The 23,227-nt window shown below is 43.2% G+C and overlaps 1 protein-coding gene across 4 annotated transcripts in view; it reads right to left on the minus strand.

The window, feature by feature from the left end:
- Positions 1 to 19,445, minus strand: part of PDLIM7 (PDZ and LIM domain 7) — a 122,241-nt gene extending 102,796 nt beyond the window's left edge. The window contains exons 1-2 of one of the 4 annotated variants that reach the window (XM_088465504.1): positions 19,251 to 19,338; positions 18,864 to 18,968 (exon numbers count right to left, since the gene is read on the minus strand). In XM_088465504.1, coding sequence (XP_088321630.1) covers positions 18,864 to 18,959 — 96 coding nt within the window. In that variant the 5' untranslated portion in view covers positions 18,960 to 18,968; positions 19,251 to 19,338. Of the gene's footprint in view, positions 1 to 18,863; positions 18,969 to 19,176 lie in introns of all 4 variants that reach the window. The other 3 variants (XM_088465506.1, XM_088465502.1, XM_088465503.1) reach the window with 3 other exon arrangements.
- Positions 19,446 to 23,227: the final 3,782 nt, after the last annotated feature.

Genomic DNA, 23,227 nt, shown 5'->3' on the forward strand with positions numbered 1-23,227 from the left:
CCCATACCTAACCCGTACTGCACAGTCTGCAGATATACCTATCAGGTGTGTACCCACTTTAAAGCATACTTGCCGACAATCAGCTCCAGCCTTCCGGGAGGGAGCTGATTGTCGGCTAATAGCAGGGGGCGGGGCCGGCCTTTGGGGGCGGAGCCGGGGGTGGGGGCGGCCGTTTGGTGGCACACTGGGGGCGGGGACGCACGATCGCGTCATCGTGACTCCGCCCCCTCTTCACAATGCTCTTATTTTCAGCATTGCGAAGCAGGGGGCGGGGCTACGATGACGCGATTCTGCACGAATCGCGTCACCGGGTCCCCCGCTGCGGGGGTTTCCGTTTGTATCAGGGGGAAGGTTGGGAGGGTCAAAAGCTTCCGGGAGGCTTGCCTGCCTTTCCGGGGGGCCGGGAGCGGCACCCGAAAATCGGGAGGCTCCCGGCCAAATCGGGAGGGTAGGCAAGCCTGCTTTAAATGTTTCAAAAACAAAATGTAAAATAAAAAATAAGACCATTGGCATGCTCTACCCATATGTCATCGCGATCGTGTAATCGTGGCCCTGTCCCTCACTATACAATGTTGAGATTTCTGGACCGCCCACTTTTGCCAGGTAAGTGCTGGGGTTGGCAGCCAGACTGCAAGACTTGCCCTCTCTTGCTGGGGGCCATGAGTGCCACACGATTTTCAGGAGCCTCTTGGCCATTGCGGGAGAGTTGGTAAGTACTATGAATAAAGTTGGCAGCTCTAAAGCAAGTGGGTAGCATGGTGGGCTGAGCAGACAGAGGAGGTCCATGACCATCCTTGGCTCAGTACAAAATTATAGGATTTGCTTAAGACATAAATTGTATTCATATCTGCCCGTGTTTAGATATTCCCATGATTGCATGGTGCATCAGCCTCTCTCTGAATGTGCTGTGGGAACTGTCTTTATTATCATCCATACTAGACACCAATTGGCACATTCATTTCAATGTACCCCAGTGGTCCTCTTGTAAGACGGTGTTAGCATAAATCTGCATACTGAATGTAGGCCACAATTAAAGCTCAAAGCCCTTGGCCATAAGGACAAACTCAGTTAAATATAGCTCTTGGAATTGTTCTAGTTTGCCTACGTATGTGCTATCAGCCAGATGCAGTGTCAGTTTATCATGACAGTGTAAGTGAGGCTTTCATAAGAGTGCAGTACTTACACCAGTTTGCAACTTAGTATTATTTTCCATTTCAAAGCCTTTTCTTTTTTTTTATTGCAGCTTTATAGCTTTAGTCACCCTTTAGATGTGTCACTGACCCCCATGATACGTTCTACTTCACACTTATAATCAACTACAGAGCACAAGTGCCTACCATCTAATTTGTGGTACTGGTGACGCAAGTCACATCAGCAGACGCTGATCTACGACAAGGACCACCTACTCCACAATGTGAGCGGGGGTGGAGGGAACTAGCCCTTTTAACAGGTCTCCTGGCAACAGTTACCTATTTCAATTGAGCTGTGCCCTTGTCTCCTGGGCTCTAGCGTGGCTGGTCTTGAAATAGCTCTGCTCAAAACAGCAACCTGTTGAGCTCTGTGTAACCAAATCTATTTTAAACTGTCGGCAGACATGCAAAACCTATCGACAAGCACTTCAGGGGGAAGAGGTCTAATTTTGTGAACGTCACTTTCCCTGTAGCACATGGATAAAGGTGCAAGTTTAGATATATAAAGTCTCTAAAATACAATCATAAGGGGAGGGAGAGGGTAAACAACCCTGATTACAAATTTAATTTTGCTTTTTTTTTTTTTTTTTTTATAGACAGAGAATAAATTACATGATTATAAGTTCCAAAACCAAGGCCTGAGCAGGATTTGTGTCACGGAAAATGGGATCCCCTGTAGTCTCTGGATATGTGATGCAGGTCTTAACAGCATAAATAAATACTGCAATCATTACTGTAACCCAGTGGTTCCCAAACATTTTTGAATCGCGGTGCCCTAGTGCATCAGAATTGTTTTCACGGCACCCCTAAGCCAACAGTTTGTTATTGAAAAATTCAGAAAAAAATTTAGTGGAGTAGTAAAGTTAAGTAAATTGTGCTACCTGTCATCCTTAGGCCATAAATAATTTAATTTGGTGCTGGACCACCAAACTGAGGCACCCCTGCAAGTGTCCCGAGGCACCCCAGGGTGCCGCAGCGCACAGTTTGGGAACCACTGCTGTAACCCATCGCCAAGGAGAAAACCCTTTTCTATCATTCTTTAGTATTCATGAAGAGACTTAACACAGGAGATATCACTGATATCTCCTGGATAAGTCCGCCTGCGTTAGTTTCCGCACTCCCCATACATTAGTATGGGGATATGGAAACTATGCTATTCATCAAGTTCCGAAAATTATGTATTTTCGGAATTTGATGGTGTTACTATACACCACTGTGAGGAGGCGAACAGCGGGTTATACTTACCTGCTTTCAGCTGGGCAGGTCCTCCGCCGACTCCCTCCGAGGCTCTGTGTTCTCAGAGCATTGCGGCTGTGAGAACAAAATAAAGTTTAAAAAAAAAATAAAATCTTCAACTTCCTCTGCCTGGCCGTGCTGTCCGCTGCAGACCGGAGCCAAACGGGAGGTCGGGGTCCCCGGACATGTAAGTGAAGTGGTGGTGGTGGGGGTGGGGGGGTGGGGAGAGGGGGGGTGGTAATCTGTGCTGCGCATGCACCACTTTTGTGAACAGAACTGCGCATGCACAGCACTGATTACAGCTGCGATAAGGTACAGTAGGTATAGGCAGGGAAAAGTATTTGTTTCCCGAAAAGCTGTCATCGCAAAAATGAGAAAGGAGAGGAGAAATTATGAATTCCTTCGGTAATTAGGTAGAACTCCATGCGAGTTCTAAACCTAAGTACCTTCAGAAAATTTTTAGTTATGATGAATAGGCCCCTATATCTTTTTGTATTACAGATTTGTAGTGATGTTAGATGTAACCATAAATAATATATTTGCTGTGTATTACATATTAATATTATTATCCTACACATTAAAGAAAAGACTGTTTGTGATTGCCTTGCAATACATGATACAACTATAAGCCACAGTCTTCAGTGAAACAACAACTGGGAAAGTCATTGTCAGAGAGCAGGAGGTCACAAGATGTCGTTGTTTATGTGCTCATCTTAAATTCATGCTCAAACACTTATAACAGAAAGCTGTCAAAACATGTCCAGTTTATCAAGCTTCTAATATCAAAACCCATCTATCAGTGGGCATCTTTTTTTTTTTTGGAAGATCTTTTCACTTTCAAATCATGTTTATTCAAATAACTGCCTGTGTGTTATTGCTGAAATCTGTGGGCACGCAATTCTCCTAATAGCTATAAAATGTTTGGTCAAAATGCTTTAAAAAACCAGACAGTGACTGTAATGCTGGACATACACTATACAATTATCTGCCAGATATCTGTCCAATCTGGCTGGTTGGAATGAACACCTGGAAATGTATGGGAGCAAATGACAGGCGATCATAAGGCTTTCAACACTGGAAAACGGACAAAAAACAATTGTTCAAGTTGATTAAATTCATGCGTTTTAACCAATTTGTCTGAACGACCATTTTTGTCTGTTTTCCAGTGTTTGTGAGCAAATGGTCGATTGTCATTTGCTCCCATACATTACCAGATTTTCATTCCAACCAGCTAGATTGGACAGATATCTGACAGATAATTGTATAGTGTAAACCCAGCATAAGAGACAGCATACAATACCCATGTGCACCTACATTTCTTTGTATAAATCCACAATGCTATGGAATCAATATTAACATGTGGAAGATGAAAATACTTGAACATGACTCTATATAAAAGGTGTAACTGACACCACTTCAGTCTGTGGACTCCCATTTGCTGATCACATGCAGCCCGGTCTTCACTAATATAATTACACTACTAGACAGGTCATCCATAAATGTATCTCCTGAAATACTCTGCACTGCTGTCACCATTCTGACTATCTGATTGGATACAGACTGTGTTTATATTATTTCATAACCCACAACACTTCAAGACACTTAACACATGAGACATATACATGGACAACTGGAGATGGAGAATGATAACAAAAAGGTGCTTTTAAAAAAAAGTGTGGCTAATGGCTATAGTGTAATTATGTAAATAGTTTGCTGACAGCCAATCAGGAGGCACAGTGCAGAATACCAAAGAGGATGATATATTGTATTACCTACACCATGAACATTGAGTATTGGTAGAGTGGGATAATAAGGCAAAGTGTTTTTTTGTATATCCAGGCTGACCGCAACATGATATGTATAACATAGTCTAAGCCAGAGGTTCCCAAATGCGGTCCTCAAGGCACCCTAACAGTCCAGGTTTTAAAGGATATCCATGCTTGACCAAAGGTGACTTAATTAGTAAGTCAGTCAATTTGATTTCACCACCGGTACTCAACCATGGATATCTCTGAAACCTGAACTGTAGGGATGCCTTGAGGACAGTGTTTGGGAACCTCTGGTGTATCATAAACACACATATTGCAACAGAATTAAATATCACACATGCACAAACTGCATTAAAACACACATATCCAGGTTCATTTTATCTTCACCGACAAGAATATATTTTGTTACGGAACACTTTTCAAATAAGTAATGGACAAAACAAATAATTAACAACCTCACAAAAAACATTACATTTTATTTAAGAGTGTAACAAAACTTTTTAATGGTAGTGTACAGTGGCGTGCCTGTTTTATAAGAATATACCATATATCTACAGTTAGAGATTTTATTCATATTTGGAGCTTCTACTGATTCCAATATAATGAAACATAAGCAAGGCATGTTCTCTACATATCACAAATTAATGGGATGTAGTTATTAGACCGATGGCCAGGATGCCGGCGGTTTAAATTCCGATGGCTAAAACCCGACACGGGATTTAAGATAGGCGTCAAAATACTGACGCCTATCTTAATCCCAATGCTGGAACGAAGGAGGATGCCGTCCCGAACAAGATAAGTCCAGGGCGTCTTAGCAGTTAGCTGCGGGGCGGATGGGGGGGGGGGGGGTTAGATTTTGGCTCCAGGGGGGCTTCGGGTTAGACACCAGCCCCAGGGAGGGTTAGGCGCCACTAGGAGGAGGTTAGGTTTAGGCACCCCCCGGGGGGACTTAGGGTCAGACACCACCCCGGGAGTTTTAGGGTTAGGCACCACCAAGGGAAGGTTAGGGGAGGTAGAGGGGAGGGTTAGGATACTTACCAGCCCCAGTCGGGATCGCCTCCTGTCGGGCTTCCGCAGTTGGGATTTGAACAGTCGCCGATATTTCAATCCCATTCCCAAATTAACACCCCAAAATAACTTTGATATATGCAAGTTACATTATACATTCATGTGCATTGTTGCAATAGGCTATAAAATGTAAGGGAAGTTTTATTTAAATAATGGTGAAGATATTTTGTTAACGTTTGGTCTGAATTACATACACTGTTACTTGATTAGGGAGTCAATATTTGACATTCCTGCTTGAAAAATAACACATGAAGAAATGCTATTCCAAAACAGGATAAATCATCAAGTTCCCCTTAAAATAATTTGGTGAAATGGCTATAATTATGTGCTCATGTGTCAGACTTAAATATGAAAGGATTGCAATCATGCACATCAAAGACAAGAGGCTGGGGATACTGCACATTAGGGATAATTAACATGAGTATAGTTGGGTGTGTTTCTCTTTTAGGGTTCTATTTACTACAATCCGCATTTTGAATGCAGATTGTAGTGTGATATTACTGACTGAATTTGCATTGCGAATTCAGGCAATATCACAGGGATTTGCGAGAAAGCTCTGTCCCTGCGAATCCCCTCCACAACCATATCACGCTATTTTTGCGAAAAAATCCGTGACAAGTGCCTGCGCATGCGCAGACTGACATTAAGCCCCGTCGCTAAGCCCCGCTCCCCGCAATCGCGGACTCCCTCCGCGACCCCCCTAACTCAATTACACTTACCTGCAGTGTTCGGGGCTCCGGTGATGTCCTCCATGTCTCTGGTCAGCTGACATCCCATCCTGCTCTGGGACCCGGTCACCTGATTAATGGGGCACAGTGCAGGCTGGGAGACCAGCTGACCGGAGGGGAGACATCACCGCAGCCCCGATCACCGGTACCTGGACCCTGCAAATCTTGATGCATCCAGCCTATAGAACCAACCAAGCAGCTCCTAAATGTAATTTTTCAAACACTACTTGTAAAATGACAGTTAGGAGCTGATTGGTTGGTAATTTGTCTCCATGGCTTAAGCCCAGTGACAGTGATTGGTTGGAGCATCATTTAAGATTAGTAATGAGTGATAACAAGAATATCACTTGTTGATAAATCTGGGCCTTAGTACATGTACCCCATGTTACAGAACAGCCTCCCTAGAAAACAGATGCTACAAAGGGTTCCATATTTTTTGCGAAAAAATGTCTTTGTGGAATTTCATCTTTAGGAATTTGCTTTATTTTTAACATTAGTGAAAACATGAGTTTTCCCCCATGTCATGACTTTCATAGTATTTACCTAGTAAATAGCAGTGTTATGAAGAATTTAAATACTTTATTTGCAAATTGTTTTTAGACTACATACAAAAAAAGGCTGATTGGCTTTTAGTTATTTATATGAAATATTTACGACAGGCACCCAGTGGCAATTGATAACATTTTAAAAACTCATGTTTAATTGTCAAATGCAAACACTCAGTTGACATTAATGCACTGAATGGAGCCTGTAGGGTTTTGAATACTGTAATGCTCACGACTGTGAGTAACATTTGGCACATTGGTAGAAGGTCATGGGAAACGATGGTTTGCATTTTCATACCTGCTTTTGAGCATGTATAAGTGTTAAGAATCTTAGCACATCATAGATATAACAACACCTGTGGGGATGAGGCCTTGCAGACAGTAAGTTGCATTGTGCTGTAAATGATGTCAGTTTATTAGAGAAACTATTTTTAAAATTCACAAGACACGTACAAAAAGTATAACACCAATTCTATCATTTATTTATTTTTCGTATGTGAACGTTCACCGAGCGCTCATCTTATGTCACAAGTTTCTAGAAATAGACAGGCTCTCCAATAGTACATGTACCCCATTTCATAGAAATGTCATGCGTCACTGAGGTAAAGAAAACACTGTATAAACTCCTTCTGCTGTGATTTATGAAAAGACTGTGATAAGGTTACCTCAAAGATTACAAGAAGTAAAACAAAATATTTTTTACACTTCTTAACCTGGGTACACACTATAGAATGCTCACTTAAGATGCAATGTTAACTCACAACTATTCCATGCAAGGAAACATCGATAGTGTTCTACGATAACCATCAATAAATTAAGCGCCAGCGATATGGTGTTTTATGGAGACATGAGGATATCAGAAATACAGGATAATTACGGTTTCCATATGTCCTGATTTTCCCATAAAATTTCCCTGTTTTTTTCCCACTCAAAATCTTTAAATTGTGCACTTTCTTTTATTGTCATAAAATTGCATTTAATATTCTGAGCATGTGCCAGACCCTGCACATTCTCAGTAGATCAGGTCTGGGACCACCAGAGCAATAAGTAACTGCTATTGCTATGGAAAGTTTTTACTGTGGCAGCCGAGTATTGTTCAGCTGCTGTGGCGATAAAATCATTTCATATGTCAGCAATGAGTTGTTATTTTTTTTTTAGATTACACTTATTGTTAAAATAAGTGTATTTCAGAAATAGGCCCCTTGGTGTGCCAACATTTACAGGATATGTTCAAATAGGTTTATACTATCTGTTGGAATGATTCAATCTATGGGAGCGCTAAAGTTAATGCAGGGACTTTTTTATTTTTAATTTTGGAGATGGCCAAATGTAATCCCTCTGGAATACACATTTGAGTTTTACACATTATTCTATTAAATCAGGCCTGAAAGATGACCGATTCAGATATTATAAATGTTCCCCATTTTCGAAGAGAGGCTTCTTTATCCTTGCAGTTTGATTCATTCTCATTGGTTTGTATACAATTCACTACAAAACACATAACTGGTATTTATTATACATTTGGCAGAATTGCTCAGTAATAATCAAGATGTTCTACAGCAACTGCAAGATTTTCTGCAGGTTCTCTGTCCAACACAGGAATCTCATGCTAGGTACATATGATGCAGTACTCAGGCCAAACAACTAATTCTCAGCTAGTCGGTCGGATTGGATTCCAGTCAATAGACAGACAGTAAAAAGGATAACAATGTCTAGATAGGGTTAGGCACTAGAAAGAAAGGACGGGTAGGCACTTACCCCGACAGTTAGGGTTAGGCATCAGGAGGGAGGGTTAGGGTTAAAAAGTAAAAAATAAAAAAGTGTCAACCTTTTGTGTGTCGACCTTTTGTCCCTGTCGACCTACTACCAGTCTAACATCTGTTGTCCATCTAGACATTGTCTATCTAATTCCTGCCTATCTTTTATACCAAACTTGGTAGGATTAATGCACACACTGTACACTGCACATGGAGCAGACTGTCATTCATACACCTGACAGATCGGCTACCGACATCAGAAGTGCTGCACAATATTCTTAGTCCCGACGAGCCAATGTCGTGCAGCAAATCAGTGTGTACAGATATTGTCCGATAGGCTACATGTAACAAACATCAACTCAACGATCCTTAGGGTAATTTATCATTCTTATGGGGGGTATCCACTTAGCGATTTAAACAAGCTATTGCACGATAACGATGTCGTTATCGTGCAATCGCTTGTAAATCGCGCATGCGACCCACGAAGCGCGTGCCAGCGGGTCGCTTCCGACATCCAACATCGCCCGTACATGCAGGTCAACCTGACGATCTCGTCAGGTTCAGCATGTGCGGGGGATGAGGGATGTGCCGGGACTGAACGAGTGAACGTTCAGTCTTGGCACATCACTAGCTATACAAACGACAGCACGATTGCAATGTCGCAATCGTGCACTCGTTTGTATATCGCTAAGTGGATACCCCCCCATTAGGGGTCTATTTACTAAGCAGTGATAGGAGACAGAGTGAAAAGTGATTAGTCAGTGATAAAGTGCCAGCCAATGAGCTTCCAACTGTCATTTTTCAAACACAGCCTGTGAGATGACAGTTGGGAGCTGATTGGCTGGCACCTTATCACAGACTTATCACTTTTCACTCTGTCTCCTAACACTGCTTATTAACACCTTAACTGACGACGTCGCATGTGATGCGACTGCTGGCAAGGTCGCATCACATGCGCCCACTGCCCCGTTGCTTCCCCCGGCTTTTGCAGAGGAGATCTGTTCTGCACTTATGCAGAATCAATTTCCTCTGACTCCCCAGACCCCCTGGAAGTGATGCAGCAGTCTGTGACCACTGACATCACTTCTGGAATCGCACAGCATTATGGTGCAGCACTCAGGGGCGCATGTGCCGGGGATCACAGTGCAAGGAGGGTAACTTAGTTCCCCTCCAAACACTATTTGGCTGATCTCAGCAAGTGCAGAGATCAGCTTTGGCAGGGAAAACTGATCATCAGTCCCTCCTCCTCTGCATAAGGGGGAGGGGGGCGTATGCCCATGGGGTTTGGGAGGTAACCAAGAAGGGGAGGGTCTAGCAGCAATGGGGGTGGGACAATATAGAGAAATATGATACTGGAGAGGGGATAAAATAATTAAAAAAAAACATTATAAGGGTCACAGCGCAGGAGGAGGTGGGGCAAAGAAAGAGGGGCTTTTTACAGGGGAAGGAGGGTTAGTTTAGAAAACAGTTTTTTTTTTACTACTAATAGGGTGTGGGGGGTATTATTATTAGGGGAGGAGCTGTAGTCAGTAGGGGGTGGGAAGTTATCTTCAGGGACTTGCGGTCAGGGTAGGCAGAGACTCTCCTGTCATACTCCTGAGATTTTATTTAAAAATGATTAGAATACAAAGAAGATATTTGTAACTTATAAACATCTTCTTTGTTTAGTGCATTAATTTTTATAGTTAACACTCACTAGCTTTGTGGAGCTCCCTGGGACTGCAGGGAGACAAGAGATGAGGCAGCAACAGCACAGCCTCGCTACTGTGTAGTCAGACACCGCTTGCAGAGCTGGGGGCGGGCCACACCACGGGCAGTAAGCTGCACAGAAAGATAGCTAGTAGAGGCATGCCTCTGATTATGAGGGGCGTGCCCTGAGCACTGGACACATTGGAAGTGTCATGTTACCAGGAAGTGCACTACAGTGTTTAGAGATTGGAGCTCGGTCAGCAAGCAGCAAGAGAAGACACAGTGATGCAGGTAGGAGAATCAATGGACACTGAAGCTTAGTGTAGTGAGGGAGAGTTACAGTGAGTAGGAGGTGAGACAGGTTCCCAGCACTTTTTTTTTTTAATAAAAATAAATATATAAAAAATTATTTAAAATCTTATTCAATAATTTTTTTTAAAAAAATGACCATTACTAAGCGATTTTGTAGAAAAAAAAATGGTCAGTTAAGTGGTTAAAGGAGCAATATTTGTGTCGTGTGTATCAGGAAATCTGAGGTTCTCTATATTATTTCAGCTGTCAAAAAAAACATTTGTGGCTCGTTCTTCTTAACTGTCAGGGGTGTACCTAGCTTAAGGTCACAAAACATGAAAAGCTGCATCTCTATCATAATTTTCTTTGAACATGTGGTTCATACGCATACAAACTAAAATAGCCAATTTAGTCATTTCTGACTAACTCCTGCACAGTGTATTGCACGCAGCACCATCTTACAGTATCAAAATACAGCCTCAGTGAACAACAAGAAAGGTTGCTCTATGGACTCCCACCAGTCACCACTAAAAAAAAAAAATGATGTTATGAAAGTGTTGTACCGTATTTATTGATCAAGAGAAAGTACATATTTCATAGAGATACACCCTTTTCTTGATGGGCTGATAGAACTAGGCTGTGTCTAACTAAAATATCAATCTACTGGGGACTTGCACACATGCAGCAAAGCAAGGATGTCATCACCGGGGCCACACAGACAGGGCTAGAAACAGAATGTAGAGAGCTATAAAGCCAGAAAGACAAACACAGCTGTATGTCACCCTGTTTGGAAAGGTTGATATATATTTAAACGCTCTTTCATCGGCAAGGCACTAATTTTAAAAATCCAATTTAAAGAATCCATACACTTTAAAAACAAGTTACTTTACACAATGATTAATAAAAGTAATAAAGCTCTCCAACAGACTGGAATATTATTTTTTTTTTAATAAATAATTATTTTCTGTAGCACAAGATATCCTCAGATTGTTCTCTCTCTCTCTCTCTCTCTCTCGTCAACTGATATAGCTTGTGGGGTATATTTACTAACCGCAACTTTCCAAAGGTTTTGCCCAAATGATTTAAAACTGCAATATCAGGCATATAATTGCCATTGTAGTAAATATATGCAAGTTTCTGGAGGAGCACTCATAAGTCTCATGGAAGCTCCAGCTATTGGAAAATACTCAGGGTTCAAGAGCAAACTCAAGATTTCTAGACTGGGGGTTTCCAAATCCCAAAATAATTAGAACAGTACAGTACATGTAACAACATGTTAAAGGGAAAAAAGGGTAAGCCTATAATAAGCTGTACATTGTTGTAAAAAAAAAAAAAAAAAACACACATTAATATTAACGTCAATTAATTGACCCCAACATCAAATTAAAATAAATAAATTACAATTTGTGTCACAGGCACTCACCCAATTATTCACATCTATTTCATAAAACATCATACAGAACAGAGGAGAAGTAACATACTTTTTTCACCATGTTTTATTCCCCTAAAATCACAATATATAATGCTAGAGACAAACACCAGAGCCAAAAAAAAGTTTTATAAATTTAGACAAAATGAATCTTAGGGGGTTATGTAAAAGGGTCTGAGTTTTCAGAAGCATTACGATTCTGGTGATCTTGGCTGCAGATTTAGGGCTCTGTTTACTACAATCCGCATATTGAATGCAGATTGTAGTGTGATATTATCAACTGAATTCGCATTGCGAATTCAGGCAATATCACAGGGATTTACTACAAATCCCTTGCAGGGACAGAGCTTGTGATAAAGCTCTGTCCCTGCGAATCCCCTCCGCACACTAGTCACGGTATTTTCGCAAATAATACAGTGACAAAGTGCCCGCGCATGCACCGACCACCGCTGCTACTCCCCCCCCGGCGCTAAGCCCCCCCCCACACACACGCGCGATCGCGGACCCCCCCCTCCCTTAATTACACTTATCTGCACGATCCGGGCCTCCAGTGATGTCCTCCGGTCAGGTGTCTCCCATACTGCACTGGGACCCGATCACCTGATGACCGGGCCGCAGTGCACTATGGGAGACCAGCTGACCAGAGGGGAGACATCACCGGAGGACCGATCACCGATCCCTGGAGTCAGGTAAGTAAAAAATGTTGACAATTTTTTTTTCTTTTTTTTACAGTAATCAGCTTGCGGTCTGTTTAGACCACACAGCTGATTACTAGGACCGATTCCCGGTCATGCTCTCCCCGTTAGAGCAGAGTAGGAGGCCGGTAACCGGTGGGAGACCCTGGATAACGCCACCTCCAGGTGGCATTATCATCACAGGGCTTTCCCAGATATTTTTTTACAATTTATTTTTAGTAACTTTGGTCGGATCACATTTCCCATTACAATTATGGGAAATGTGATCTGCTTACTAAAAATATGCGATACTTAGGGGTTGGAGTAGAATTTTACGAATTCTACTCCAATTGCCCTTTAGTAACTATAGGTGATACTAAAATAATGTGAAAAGGGTGTGAAAACACCCTTTTTCACTTTATTTTAGTAAAAATAATGTTAATAAATAGAGCCCTCTATGAGGTAATAATTTAACCATTCTGGTTTTGCCCTTTAATTTATTGCCGCTTTAAATCTGCAGCAAAAATCACCGGTATTGCACTGATTTTGAAAACTTGGATTAAAAAAAGTAGATTTTGCCCATGGCAGCCACTGACATTCTCTAATTATTTTTACTGCAGTTTAGAAAGTGAATTTCAAGTTCTGGAAGGGCCTATATTCTTTCTGTGCAACACTTTTTTTTATCAATGTCCCCAGGATACTGATAAAATATTTACTGATTACAGTAAATACATGACTGCATTTGATTTAGGCAAAACCGCAGAGTAAAAAATCCAGTTTTACTCCAAAGTGGCAATATGAACTTAGTTTAAATTTATACAAGGGGCAGTAGTGTGTATTTTCACACTCTGGAGGCAATAATACAACAGAAGCCATATGCTTTCACCAATTTGAATGGGGGCATTATGATTTATTTATTACCAATGAGGGCACTATTATCTATCTACTGTATGTACTGGGACAAGATCATGCACTGTATTCGGAGAGCATGACTCTGACACCTACCTGATACCAGAGGTATCAGGAGGGACACTGTGCTACTCATCACTGGGTTGGTATGCTTTAGGAGCAGGGGGACCCAATAATTTATCGGGTCCATCTAGAGGGCCAGATCTAATGCAGAGTAGGCTCAAACACCTTGTGATTAGAGGTCTCTCACATGTAACTATGATTTTTTTTATACTAGCAAGTGGCAGTTTGCCATGTGGTTTGGAAAATTTTCGATTAATACATAAGATGAGTTTGTGTATTTCCAATGTGATGGACAGTTTAAGCCTGGCATTTTAAAATAATGAGAAATAAACAATAAAGGCTCTGCTATTGAGTTACTATGTAAAAAAATACTAATTTATTTCAACAATATATACAAATATAAAGCATCTAGTGAATAGCACATATGCAACGGGAGTTCAACACAGCAGAATAATTTAAAATAATGTGATTTGATGTGTAGTTTGGTCTTTAGTAAATTGCTCTGTTTACAAACTGCACAGGAAAACTTGTAGTATATCGACAGGGTGCACCATCTCCTATTTTAATTCGGCAAGAATTAGTCACCTTATGCTGCAAATGGCTGAACACACAGATTTGCAAGTTATAATGCTGTATTATAGATCAAACTTTTAGATCAGAGCCCCACAACCTGTGTGCGGAGATATCAATTGCGAGATATGTAATACATTAGCCTGTTATGGAGCCATGGAACAATGATACACGAATTCTTGGGGTCCCAGGCCAATGGGCTCGATTCAATTCAGCACAATGCTGAATAACCCCAGGAGGGAGCTCCCGGGGCTATTCAATTCACCGTGCTGTTTGGTCCGACAGTTGTCAGTTAAGGCGGAGAATGCCTGTTCTCGCGACTTAACATGGGTGTTTAGTCGTGAGAACCGTCATTCTCGAACTAAAGTGCCGGCCGTGCAGCTGTTATCGCGCTAAGCAGGAACACAGCGGCCGCCAATTTTTTCAAACATCTCCTCGCACCCTCAGGGGGGGGGCGAGAAGTAATCCTTTAGTCGGACCAAACAGTGCAGTGAATTGAATAGCTCCGGGAGCTCCCTCCCTGGGCTATTCAGCATTGCGCAGAATTGAATCGAGCCCATTGACTTGCTGACATGAATGCTAGGTACACACTACTAGATATATAGTGTTCGAACAAATGACGAATATATCGGAGGCATATCGGCGGGTGTGGCCCTGCAGCACAGTCGATGCTGATATATCAGTGCATCTGTATGTGTGTATGGGCAACCCTCCGACCACCCGTACACTAGCTGCCGGTACCGCTGACACTGACATAACAACTGGGCAGGCAACTTTAAATGCCCATGATCCAGTTGTGATGTCTGGCCAGATGTATCAAGCGGCCAATTGGTAAGTGTGTATAGCTTACCAAATAAGCCACTCTGTCGGTGCGACGGCTGGTTGCCCGCTTCACCGGGTAAGTCTGTATCCAACTTAGAATCCCAATTTATGAACAATGTTATAGATTCACTTCATCCTAAGTTACAGTACATAGCTCAGCCCCAATGGCAAATTGCTGCATTTCAATGTCATGGAACAGTATTTCATAGAAACTTATGTCAGGAAAAAAAATGGAGGAACTAAAATCATCCTGTTCTCAAACACAATAAAGATTTAGAGTTCTGTTACAGAAAGGAACATACTTCCAAGGAAAAGTCCCAGATATTTAATACAAAATATGTATCAGGATAGGGGTTGTTTTCTGGAAACCTTGGTTCCAGACTGCACATTTGGGAGCTCTATCTTGTAGATCACAGCGGTTCACTGGAGGATTCCATTTTATCCAGGAGTGGTTTCAGTGATTATATGATATGCCTGATTCCATTATTTTTTAAATGCAATCTTTTAATCTTGTATTTTTATGAATTAGGGGGGAGATGTATCAAGCAGTGTAAAGAGTGGAGAGGACAAGTGGAGAAGTTGCCCCGAGCAACCAGTCAGCTTCTAACTACTATTTTATAGAATCTACTTGATAAATGCTAGAAGGAATTTTGGCCCTCATTCAGAGCCACTCGCTATTTGCGGTCGTTCGTTCTAAAACTAGGGGTGGCTATTCAAATGAACCGTTCGCTGTTTGCGGTCTGTTCACGCCTCTATGTCTGAACGAGCGAACAAAACTTGCGTTTGTTTTTTGGAAAAATACGCCCCCTGGCCGCTCGCATCCTATGTCATGTCCGCTATTTATTAGATTAATCGAGTACATCGACCAGCGTATGAACTGCTCGCTATTCTTGGGGTTGGTGTTTGCTACCACAATTTTGCGAGCAGTTCTGACTATAAAATAACCCAGTGACGTGGTCCATGACGCTGCTGTTTTAAATATGCACACCCATAAAACGCCCGTTTTGACCTTTAAGCACGCCTGCGTTCTGATTTCCACTCCCCATTTTCAAGCACCTTCCCCTGTTACCACCCACATACGCCTCTTTCTGTCACTCAAAATAGCAGGCATTCGCTATTTTGCGAGCACATGAATTTCGGCCGCACTGACTGGTTAGCGCATGCGTATAACGATCCGTACGCATGCGCAGTTGGCCTAACATCGCTCGGAACGAACGAGCGGCCGCTTACGAGCGGCTCTGAATCAGGCCCTTTATTGGTTGCTAGGGGTGCCTTCTCCACTCTTTACACTGACTGATACATCTTCCCTTAGGGGTCTATTTACTAAGCAGTGTTAGGAGACATAGGGGTCTATTCATCATGATAATAAAATCATGAGTGATAGTTTAGTTTTGAACTCGTCACGAGTTAATTGTTAAAGTTAATCCTATTCATCATCCCTCTATGACAAAAGTATCACTTCCGAAGAGATGCTATTTCTGCAAAGACATCTTCTCGGAAATGTGATACTTATCCTATGTCAGTGTCCCCTCTACCCCCCTGCTGTCGGCATCTCTCCAATGTGTCCACAATGTCATTGACCCCCTCCTTCCATTGCCACAGGTGTCAGTACCACCCCCCCTTTCCCCACTGCCGCCGGTGTTGGTGCAGCCCCCTTCCCTCTGCGGCCGCCAGTATCATAATACATAATGCAGAATGCATTTTCAGAACTTGATTAATTACACAATTTCCACATCCCCATACTACAGTATGGGGATTGTGGAAATTACCGAGGCACAATTGTAACCAGGAGATATCTTTGATATCCCCTGCGTTACATGATTGATGAATGGGGCTGACACTTAAATTATACAAAATTAGGTGAAATTGTTATTTTTCACCTGCTTTTGTATAAATTAAGTGATGATGAATAGGCCCCAGAGTGAAAAGTGATAAGAAAGTGATAAGGTGCCAGCCAATCAGCTCCCAACTGTCATCTCACAGGCTGTGTTTGAAAAATGACAGTTGGGAGCTGATTGGCTGGCACCTTATCACTTTCTTATCACTTTTCACTGCTTAGTAAATAGACCTTAGACCTTTACATACTACACTACGATTTTTTTTCTGTGGTGCACTTGGTTTTGGGATTTAATTCCAGAGAAATTTTCCAGCACATGGATCCTGCTTTATTATCAGAATATCTCCACACATTTCTAAAGACATCAGACAAGCTTAAAAGAATATTAACAAAAGTACTCATAGTATTATTGGATTAATTATTGGTGTCCATTAACATACTACATATCAGTGCCTTCTCGTGTTATATATATGTCCTTGTACACCCAGCATCCATACGCCATATAGCACGAGCAGGCAATTCAACATGACTCATTCCATCAGGTACAGAATGCTCTGTGTGACTGAGTCGCTCCGAGAGGTACAGTGTACCAACTTTTTCTTTAAACTTTGTGTGTTATTCCCATAACAGATGCTGCAAAACACCAAAGTATACTAGAGACGCTGGGCTGCGACTTTACCGCAAAGGAATTTGTTTTAAACATGTACAAAGTCGCTGATGAAGCACAATGGAACTTATTTATGTGGCTACTACACACATTTTTGGAGAAAAAGACACTCGGCACAGCCGAGTCACCCGGGACCTGGCATGCGGAGAGGGGCTATTTGCCGGGACTAAAGCCACAGTGTATGAGGTCACATCTGTCTGTACTTTATTGTGTTACATATAGTGTGTATATACATGTGTGTGTTTGTGAGTATTGATAATAATTTCAGAGTATGACCCTGGCACCCGACTAGAGGTACCAGAAAGGGCCCAATGATACTCAGGTTAGAGCCAGTGCTCTCTAGATGAGAGGGACCAATCAATGTATTGGGCCCATCTAGATGGCCAGGTCCAGCTCAGAGTAGACTGAACTTGCATTAATTTTCTTTGTTACTTTTCTGACAGACAAGACCGAACAGTACATTCCTGTAATAACCATGTCCAACTTCAGATAAACCAATAAATAATTTACTCTAATGGGTAAATGACAAATGTCACTTCTAGAACACAAATATTCCTGAGGCCTTTGATACAGTAGTTGAAATAACAAGACATGTCAGTAACAGGCCCTAGACCTCCAAACAGTTCCAGTCATTTGTACACTACAATATAAAACTGGCATTAGCGCTTTCTGCCAGGGAAGAAAACAAGAAGGAACCAAATTCCAAACAGGCTTCAGAAAGTTTCTGACATAATTTTTCTCACGCCTACCCCTAAAAACAACCCCAAGCAGACGTCTTGTCTGGACAGGACCTCCCCCAAAACAAACATTAGGGCAGAACAATATGCTTAGCGTGAAGGGAAAGGACTGTCTGAATGTGGCACAGAAGCAAAATCAACACAGATAGGAACAAAAGCTGCCCCACCCAGGGAAGAGGGTGTGAAATAAATGTCAGACACTCAACTTCTCATCAGGTTTCCAACCCTAAATACAAACCTGAAGTCACCAGTGCATAACATTAGCCCCCCCACCCTGCCCATCTCCCTACAGCTATCACAGACAACCCACCTGCCTAGAGGCACATAGTGGCTAGCATGTCAGTCACTAATCTGCAGGTTATTCACCCTTTAAATACAAAGAGTCAAACAGTGTCCATGAACTAGTAACTAAACTGTGATGCCACAGGTTGGATAACTCTGAAAATTCCTTGTACAGACTGCAGTGAGGTATAGGAAAGACTTTTCAGTTACCACTCAAGAACCATCATATATATAGAAATAAGAATGTGCTCTACAAGTTTTATTTTTCTTTAATGTACAAAGAAGAAACCTTCCGATGTGTTATGGAAATAGAAACCTCTACTTCAAGGAATTCCTTTCATGAAACAGGATACACACATACTATGTTGCCACACTGCTATTTGTGACACTTTTACAACTTTTAACCCCATGCTTTCCAAACAGGAGATGATGTATATTGTATAGCAAAGCCATGCACTGTGTATGTGTGAGAGAGAACTTATTAGCCAGAGGCCATGTGTGACACCAGCACTCTGCTGACAGGAGAGTTTTTACATTTCAAGGTCACCCAAACATGTAATGTATGACTGGTAGCTAAGCAGGGGGCCGCTGGTCACTCACCCGGGAGATGGAGAGGGGCATGTTAAAGTCCTTGCCCCCCTGCAGGCGGAAGCCCCATGGGGCTGGTCCATCCAAAGTCACTTTGTAATCCTCCATGTCACGAATCTGCAGTGAAGAAATACATATGGTAATGTGTAACTAGAGGAATCCCCGGCATTCCAGCAAATCCTCCCTCTCACTAGCACCCTGTCAGGTATGTGCTGCCCTATGGGAGTTATATAGCTGGGATGTGCAGTAACTATACTCAGACGCCCATCACATGCATTAGCGTTGCTGAAGGTATAGCGAGATCACAAACTACTAATCTACACACTAATAATAAGTCAGTCTCTTCCTATAGAGCAACAGCGAGGACGGCAGAGGGTCACCCACTAGCAGCCTCTGCACCTATGGGAGCTCCATGCACCGAGTCTGCTACGTTTCCCCCACAGTCTCACCCAAGGCGGCAGCAGCAGCGGGCGGAAGGAGGACAGGCTGCAGTACTGCTGCCAGCAATCCCCGGCTCCCAGGCTATATAAGGAGTGTAAGATGACACCCGGGCCGGGGGATACAGGGAAATGAATCATGGTTTGGTTTGGGAGGGACCAGGACTACAGCGCATACATTCCCAGCTCCCAACCAGGGGGAGCAGCAGCAGCGCACAGCACCGGTCACATTCCTGAGACGGACATACTGATGGCTCAGCCTCAGGAACCAATGGGAACAGCTTGGCACATACAGCGGCAGCCGTGATACTAGTGGGCATTACTGGCACAGACAGAAGCCGGGGGCCTAGTGGGCATAACTGAACATACAGCAGCAGTGGGACTAGTGGGCATTATTGTGACATACAGCAGCAGTGGTACTAGTGGGCATTACTGGCACATCAGCTATAGGTTAGTGGGCATTACTGGCACATACAGCAGCTGTGGGACCAGTGAGCATTACTGAGCTAGCTCATACAGCTATAGGATAGTAGGCATTACTGGCACATACAGCAGTGGGACTAGTGGGCATTACTGGCACATACAGCAGCCGTGGGTCTAGTGAGCATTACCGAGCTGGCGCATACAGCTATAGGATAGTAGGCATTACTGGCACATAGAGCAGTGGGACTAGTGGGCATTACTGGCACATACAGCAGCCGTGGGACTAGTGAGCATTACTGGCACATAGAGCAGTGGGACTAGTGGGTATTACTGGCACATACAGCAGCCGTGGGTCTAGTGAGCATTACTGAGCTGGCGCATACAGCTATAGGATAGTAGGCATTACTGGCACATAGAGCAGTGGGACTAGTGGGCATTACTGGCACATACAGCAGCCGTGGGACTAGTGAGCATTACTGGCACATAGAGCAGTGGGACTAGTGGGCATTACTGGCACATACAGCAGCCGTGGGACTAGTGAGCGTTACTGGCACATACAGCATCAGTGGAACTAGTGGGCATTACTGGCACATACAGCAGCTATAGGATAGTAGGCATTATTGGCACATACAGCAGCCGTGGGACTAGTGAGCATTACTGGCACATAGAGCAGTGGGACTAGTGGGCATTACTGGCACATACAGCAGCCGTGGGACTAGTGAGCATTACTGGCACATAGAGCAGTGGGACTAGTGGGCATTACTGGCACATACAGCAGCCGTGGGTCTAGTGAGCATTACTGAGCTGGCGCATACAGCTATAGGATAGTAGGCATTACTGGCACATAGAGCAGTGGGACTAGTGGGCATTACTGGCACATACAGCAGCCGTGGGACTAGTGAGCATTACTGGCACATAGAGCAGTGGGACTAGTGGGCATTACTGGCACATACAGCAGCCGTGGGACTAGTGAGCATTACTGGCACATAGAGCAGTGGGACTAGTGGGCATTACTGGCACATACAGCAGCCGTGGGACTAGTGAGCATTACTGGCACATAGAGCAGTGGGACTAGTGGGCATTACTGGCACATACAGCAGCCGTGGGACTAGTGAGCATTACTGGCACATACAGCAGCAGTGGAACTAGTGGGCATTACTGGCACATACAGCAGCTATAGGATAGTAGGCATTATTGGCACATACAGCAGCCGTGGGACTAGTGGGCATTACTAGCATCAGTGGTTGCCACCGCTCTGGAGCATCTCTGGCTGCAGGCTGACACCTCAGAGAAACCTTAGTACATGTAATGTGGAAACAATGCAGAATCTGTCAGACAGTAGTAATGTGTGTCTACAAAAAGTAGATATTAAGGCGGGCACAATATACAACTTACATACACAAGTTCATTTATATTGTGTGTTCAAGGGCACACTGTAATTATTGTCCAAAAAAAAGGGTCACAACAAAGATGGAACAAATGAGTTCCCATGATATATTTTCAATATCCGTTCTTAATTATTGTCAAGTTTTATCTACTCAATGTGTGTTGATGAAAATCAAAAGCAAATTGGATGTAGCCAAGAAATTATTTCATACAATTTAGTTTTTATTTCCAAGCACTATAAGTAAATATCTAAAAACTATTCAATGGCAAGCAACTACCAGTGGACCACTACACTTGGTATTAAACAAGTGGGGTGGTAGCTCCTATGGAGGCCTCAGCTTAGAGGGACCTACGTTACCTGTGAAAGTTGCATGTGAATATGTGTTTTTTACCCTTATGTGGTACATAGAGACGCTTAGAAGAATTTCCTATGGGGGCAACAAATGTCAAGTTCCACTCCTGATTGGAGTATAATAGCATAATAGTGACCTATACAAAACAGAGAGCATTGTATTGATGTATATGCAGGCAAAGGTCAATACTTGCACCCTGGGCCCCTGCTAAGTCTTCACCCTTCCCCTCTCCCACACCTGTACCTATTACCCAGTGTGCAATAGAAGCAGGGCAGTAACTTAATTTTTTGGGGAGTGTGGCGTTGGGCCTGGGGCGGAACTACAATTGGTGTGCCTCACAGGGGCCCCTGGGTAAGCACTGTCAGCCATCAGACTGACGGCTGCCACCCATTTGAGATTGCCCACTTCACACTGCACCTATGTATGTCAGTGCTATCTACTTACTGCCCTTATTACACTCTCTGCCTCTTCCCATCACCCTCTGCCTCTCCCTGTCATCTCCTGACCATCACTTTAAGCCTCTCTTCGTCACCCTCTGCCTTTCCCTGTCACTCTCTGTCCATCACTCTCTGCCTCTCCCTGTTACCCTCTACCTGACATCCTCTGCCCTTCAACCTCTGACTCTCCCTGTCATCCTTTACCTCTCCCTGTTATCCTTTGCCCATCACCCTTTGCCTCTCCCGGTCATCCTCTGCCTATCACCGTCTGGCTCTCGCAGTCATCCTCTGCCCATCATCACAATCTGCCACTTCCCATCACCCTGTGCCAGTCAGCTTGGTTTCTCCCAGTCACCCTCTGCCTCTTTACATTTGCATATCACCCTCTCCTTGTTACCTTCTGCCAGCAAACCCACCTGTGGAGCCTCTGAGCAACACTGCTGACATCAGACACTGGTGATTTAAAGGGGGCACAGATTTTATTTGATTAAAGGGGCACAGATTATTATTATTATTATTATATTAAAGAGGACACAGGTTATTATTTGATTAAAGGGTGCGCAAATTATTATTAAAAACTGGGATGCTGCCTGTATTGTTTGGCGGTGACACACTACTGTATGGTATATTATGAACTCAGGGTTGGGCCTAGAAGGGAGGGGGCCCAAAGCATATTTTTGCACTTGAGTCCACCATTCACAAGTTCCACCACTGCGTTGGGCTGTGACATCATAGCCGAGAGCCAATATGGAAAAGCATAAGCTGGCAGCTTCACAGGTAAGAAGAGACTGTTTCCCATTTATTTTAGTGTGGGGGTGCCATGGAGACAATAAAGACACTTATTCACTGTTTTAGGAGCCGCATACACCCTAGAGTCCTAGTGATAGCACCAGCCTTGCAAAGTGTATTCCTTTGAGTAACCTCTCTACAATACAGAAAGTCTTATAGTTGCTTATATAAGGGATGTAACTAGGGTTGTGTAAGCTGTGCCGCTGCCCAGGGTGCAAAGCTTGTAGGAGGCGCTGTTGCTTCCCCTGGTTCCTTGTATTTGGTGCCTGCAAGTGAACACTGCAGGTTGGAGAGCCCTCTTGGTGCATCCGTAGGAAACACCTGGCACTAGACTTCCTTGTCTCAGCCCCTCTTCAGTTATGTCATGGCATCACGTTTTGAGGCAGGGAGCATAGTAGGGGAACTGGCTTACATACAATACAGAAAGCATTCCACTCACCGTTATCTGAAATACAAAACATAATACAACAAATACTCTTTACAAATAAACAATAATGATAGTAGTGACCACTAGACAATGCAGGTCTGAGGCTCTGGTGGCTATCCAATCC

The sequence above is a fragment of the Taudactylus pleione genome, unplaced genomic scaffold (genome assembly GCF_031769625.1).
Source record: "Taudactylus pleione unplaced genomic scaffold, aTauple2 ptg001990l, whole genome shotgun sequence".
Lineage (NCBI taxonomy): Eukaryota > Metazoa > Chordata > Amphibia > Anura > Myobatrachidae > Taudactylus > Taudactylus pleione.